At 32.0% G+C, this 5,756-nt stretch overlaps 1 protein-coding gene across 1 annotated transcript; it reads left to right on the top strand.

The window, feature by feature from the left end:
- The first annotated feature begins 306 nt into the window (after window positions 1–306).
- On the top strand, window positions 307–1,862 carry LOC105133068 (zinc finger (C2H2 type) family protein). Its single transcript, XM_011036881.1, has one exon. It carries the CDS (start codon window positions 494–496, stop codon window positions 1,634–1,636), a length of 1,143 nt encoding a protein of 380 aa, XP_011035183.1. The 5' UTR covers window positions 307–493; the 3' UTR covers window positions 1,637–1,862.
- The last annotated feature ends 3,894 nt before the right edge of the window (window positions 1,863–5,756 follow it).

Here is a 5,756-nt window from a genome sequence, read left to right as displayed (position 1 = left end):
TAAAAAGTAATTCAAACTGTAAAAAATGGTATTTTGACAGCTGATAAACACCCTAAATAGAGTGCAAAACATTAATATATATATATATATATATGGGAAGAAAGCTTGGATAAGATTAACATTTTTCTTGGAATTATTGGGAGTTACTTTTCGATAAAAAATTATTTCAACTGAACTCAGCTGTAATGATATTTTCTGCTTTAATCCCCATTATCATCTAAAAAACTAAATTATCATGCTGTGCCCCACACATGAAAGAAAATAAATATGACAATATATGCCATGAAGTTGCGTTCCACCTACTCTTAACTTTATTCTTCCATGCCCCACCCTTAATGTCAGCTTCCTCTACATTCATTCTTTCTTTCCTTTGCTATACTTTCTCCCTTGCTTCTTCCATCATTCCTTCTCACATGACCCCCCCTCTCTCTCGGACAGGAATGCCGATGTCCTGAAGAATTACCAGAGCTCAAGCTGATTCCAAAATTGAACAATGGCAGCCAATACAGGTTCAGTCTTCAACAAATTCCTCTCTTTCTTTATCCTTCTTCTCCATCTTGGTTGCTTTATTTTCAAAGCCAAATTAGATGATCGCCAGCCAGCCAAGAAACGCAAGAAAGTCTCTCCTCTTGCTCCCATTTCTTCTTCTCATTCTCGCCTAAAACCCCACAAAGCTCTCTCTTCCTCTTGGTCCTACCTCAAAAGCATTTTCTCTGGTAAAACGTCCAAAACCCAAACTCAACCTGCAGCTCCGATTCTAACCTCAGCAAGATCATCACAACAATCCATTGTCTCCATGATCCTACCTGATCAAACTCACTTGCCCGAACTTCCACCAAGGAAAAAGTCAACTGGGTCCTGCGAAGAATCCGATATCTCAACAGATCACCAATTCTTTCCTTTGAGAAATGATATTTTTCCATGTTCAGTTTGCGGTGAAGTTTTCCAGAAACCTCAGCTTCTTGAACAGCATCAAGCTGTCAAACATGCTGTCACACAGCTTCTAGACGGTGATTCAGGCAAGAATATAGTCGATATCATATTTAAAACTGGATGGTCTTGCAAAGACAAGAGCCCAGAAATCCGTAGGATTTTGAAGATCCATAATAGTCCAAAGATATTGTCAAGATTTGAGGAGTACAGAGAGTTTGTCAAAGCTAAAGCAGCGAGAAACAGTCCTATCAAGAGACGAGATGAGAGGTGCATTGCTGATGGTAATGAGCTCTTGAGGTTTTACTGCTCAACTTTTATGTGCGATTTAGGACTGAACGGGGATTCTAGTATTTGTAACCAGCAATATTGCAGTGTTTGTGGGATAATCAAGTCTGGTTTCTCACCAAAGATGGATGGAATTTCTACACTGTCTACTAGCTGGAGAGCACACATGGCGTTCCCTGAGGAGATTGAAGAGGAGTTCAAGTTCATGAACGTGAAACGGGCTATGCTAGTTTGCAGGGTCGTGGCGGGTCGGATCGGGTGTGATCTGGAGGGGGATATAGACAAGCAGGATAGGGGGTCTGATTCTGTCCTGGGAAGAGGTGGCAGTGGGATCCACACGAGGTTGGACGAGGAGGAGCTGTTGGTGTTTAATCCAAGGGCTGTGCTTCCTTGCTTTGTTATTGTATATACTGTGTGAGTGTGATCATGGTAATAGAGTATGATCCCTTCTGCTTGTGTTTTTACTTTTGATGGATTTTTCATGTGTGATGTGTGGTGGTGATCATGGCTTTTGATTTTACCTTCTACTTGATCCGTGAATGTGACCAAAACATGGTCAGTTGGTCTCGACCCCATTACCCCAGAGAGTAGATGCTGTATAATGTTAGTTGCGGATTAATTTCCCCTGATTTGCTTCTGATTTATTATTATTATTATACTCTTAATTATTATCAAGGGCTATAACAAGTGGCGGAGGCATGGAAATTTTTCCCGGCCCCTTTCTTATATAAAATAATTAAAATTTTAATTCTTTTAATTTAGCCCCTTAATTTATTTTTTTTCTTGCTTGGCCCCTGGCTAAAACCCCCCACGGAAATAGCTACTGTCACGTAAGAGACAACATAAACGTCATGTAAATAACCTTCCATATGGACAACAAACAACTTGGTGTGTTAATTTGTGAGTTTTTAGCATTATTAATTTTGTACTTCATTAAGTCAATTATTGATATGATTTGGAATTGTCCTGACAGGAAAAAAAGAAAAAGGTGTTCTTGTTCAATCTAACAATGCGGTGTCGGTGCTGCTTGATGTGGTTTTCCCACCATGTTTCAGTAATAGAATTCGTTAGGGAATTGAGATTATGGTAAATGAGGTGTAATGTATTTTTTATTTAGAAATATTTTTAAAATATATTTTAAAAAATTATTTATAACATTAGTATGTAAAAATAATCTAATAACGTAAAAAAATTAATTTTAAATAAAAATATTTTTAATTTATAAGAAATGCAGTTTCGATCCATTCTCTAATAATAAATTAATATCTCCTATGCCATTTAGAACTTACACGCTAATTCCTTATTTATTTGACGATGGGAAAGTATTTTTTAAAAAAAAAATATTTAAAATTAATATTTTTTAATATTTATATTATTTTGATATATTAATGTTAAAAATAATATTTTAAAAATAAAATAATATTTTAAAACAGTAATTTTAAAAATATTTTTTATTGTGTCAAGTAATCATCTCAACCAAATAGTTTAAATTATTAGATAATGTTAAAAATAATATTTTAAAAAAATAATTTTAAAAATAATTTTTACTGTGTCAAGTAACCATATCAACCAAATAGTTTAAATTATTAGATGGGGTTTCTAAATATGATTTATATTATTCTCTAACATATCTTCTTAAATAAAAATGTTTTATAAGTTAAAATTTATACAAACTCATATCATTTTATGTTTAATTTTAATCAAATAAATGAGAGTTAAACTTGTAACCATTTAGTCATTAAAATTCTGATATCATATTAAATAATTATCTCAACTTAAAAATTTAAATTATTAAATAAAATTTTAAAAAATAATTTATATTATTCTCCAATAACATACATGATATTAAATTTAGCCTAAATCTACTAACAGTTACATACCGGTTACAAATTATTCAACAGGCCATGTGCCTTCACAGCTTTTTTTCTATTTACATTAACGGTAAAGGGACTATTATACTTGATCATTTTTTACACCTAAAAAATTAAATCTCTCCGAAGTTCTAAATACTTTGAGAAAAGACTTCATGTTTTTTTTTTTAATATTTTATATAATCCGAGCCCTTCGGCCAGGCTTCTTGTCTATCACTCGTGATTTATTTACTTATCCTGAGAATATATGGTGCTTCATTACTAACACAAACTCTTCCTATTCATCAGCTTCTCAAATGTTTTAAAATTATTTTTTTAATATTTTATTTTAATAATTTTAATATGTTAACATCAAAAATAAAAATAATATTTTAATACATTAAAAAAGAAGAAGAAGAAGCAATTGTAAATACACAGTTGAGTGCGCTGTTTTATAGATCTGGCCCACTCATGACTATGCTCTGGGTCCATAAGGAATGCCCCCTTATCCAGCCCACCCCTTATCTGGCGGGAAACAGGTAAACTACATAGTCATTCAACGAAAATGCTGGGCTGAGCTTGGTGGAGAGTTGCTTGATATGCCCTCGATCAAGTCATTAAGGTTATGTTGCTGTAAAATCATAGAAATCGATCGAATACCCATCAAATTCAAAACCTCCATTTCCGTGCCAAGAAGCAAGCCAGATTTTCCGCGCAAAAAGCTAAAGGAAATTCGAAAACAAGTCTGCAGAGTAGTCCCTTAACTTCCTGCTGCTGTTCATTCAAAGTCTCTTCTTTCTCAAATCTTCCACTCCCAAAAACAAAGAGACACTTACAAAAAACCCGGTAATCAATCCAACCATTCGACCATGCTTGCATAGTAGGTATGTTATCTGCTTCATTTTTGTATATATGTGTTTTAGAGCTACAGCAGAGAGGAGTGGACCCTAATTGTGACTTGAGTATTGAAGACAGCAATAAGTGGTTGTCTGTAGTAGTTACATGGCATGTTTATTGCTGGACTGCCATTTTTTTTTTTCTGATTAATAATCGTAATGTATTCGACCACTATATTGCAGTTGATTCTGGTTAATTTTTTGTTTTCAGTGGCCAGTGGATTCCTACTTCAAACTGGCCCCTCACTTGCAAATAATTACGTGCTCTGTTTGCTTCTTTTTTTTTTTCCTTGCTGGAATGGGTGAGGATTAAAGGTACAATGTCCCATTCCACTTCCAGAGCAATAATGGTTGAGTTTGATTATAGGGTGTTTGCAGATTATTTTTTATATTAATGTATTAAAATAATTTTAAAATATTAAAAAAACATTAATTTAAAACAAAATAAATTTTTAATTTTTTAATAATACCTTTCCCATTCACAAAAACCTCCCTACTCAAAACCCGATTACATTTTTTAAAAAAAAAAAGATACCACAGTATTTTTTTTTTCTTCATAGCCTATACAACAATAATTTGGTTGCTGGACTCTACAGATAATGAGTTGACTTCCTCAATTGCAGTATACATTATACACACACACACTTAAAATGGAGGTTGTTACAGAACCAAAACTATCTGGAGAAATTTCCTTTAAATTAAGACAATTGCTTTCTTTTCCTTTTCACAAGAATTTCTTTATTCAATTTAAGCCATATCTTAACTATTTCACGTATGAAAAACCAAAACAAAATTTTTCTTTTTATCCTACCAGTATTGTGTTAAAAAAATCAGAAATATTGTATTCCTATCATATTAAAAAAAAAATTATAAGTTAAATCTAAGTAAATATAAATCTAGCAAGATATTAAATTCAATTTATGTATATTCAATTGTGAATTTGTATTATGGTTTAATAAGATATGAAGCCTAATATATTTAGATTCAACCATCAATTGAATCCAAAATAACATGGGCAGGGCAAGATACTTAACCTAATATACATGGATTTAACAATCAGCTGAACCCAAGATAATATGCTAGATCCTAAATAAATTTTTGAATTGAAAGTGTAATGGATTTGATGAACCAGGACCTACTATACTTGTTATCTTATTAATTATGTATAAAGAGTATTTATTCCTCGTTAATGTCATCAAAAGCAATAGAATTTTCATTTTTTTTATTTGAAAACAACAAGGTTTAAGAGGTATAAATACCTCCTAAATTATTGAGATAAATATTTTAAAAAAATATTTCTTAAGAAATTACATATATGTCTGAGTATTAATCACTTGAAAATGCAAAAATAAATATCATTTATTTTTAAAATTTCTTCTGGTTAGAACTTTACTATTAATTTAGTGTTTTTTGAGTTAAGGAAAAGAAAACTATTTACCTAAACATCTTAATTAATCAATACCTATAAAATATATTAAAATAATATTTATTTATTTATTAAAAAATATTTTTAATATCAACATATTAAAATAATCTAAAAACATTAAAAAAATATTAATTTAAAATAAAAAAATATTCTTTTAAAAAAACATTTCCGAAACGCAATCAAACACGCTACCAAAATTTTCAAGTATACGCTACCCATTTCTCCGCACCTGGGTTCGAGGCTTACTATGCATGTCTGTTACCCCCGCAGTGCCTTACTTGCTCACTGGTCTTGCAGGATGTTCAGTGGGCTGTGGGGATTAGTCGTGGTGCGTATAAACTGGCCCGGACACCCACGTAAATCCAA

Source organism: Populus euphratica, unplaced genomic scaffold, assembly GCF_000495115.2.
Source record: "Populus euphratica unplaced genomic scaffold, PopEup_1.0 scaffold42.1, whole genome shotgun sequence".
Taxonomy (NCBI): domain Eukaryota; kingdom Viridiplantae; phylum Streptophyta; class Magnoliopsida; order Malpighiales; family Salicaceae; genus Populus; species Populus euphratica.
The sequence above is the reverse complement of the archived record's forward strand: the minus strand, read 5'-3'. Positions and strand labels throughout refer to the sequence as shown.

Bases quoted from the DNA above. Each gene is read 5' to 3' on its own strand.
- LOC105133068 (XM_011036881.1), top strand. From the start codon at position 494: ATGGCAGCCAATACAGGTTCAGTCTTCAACAAATTCCTCTCTTTCTTT.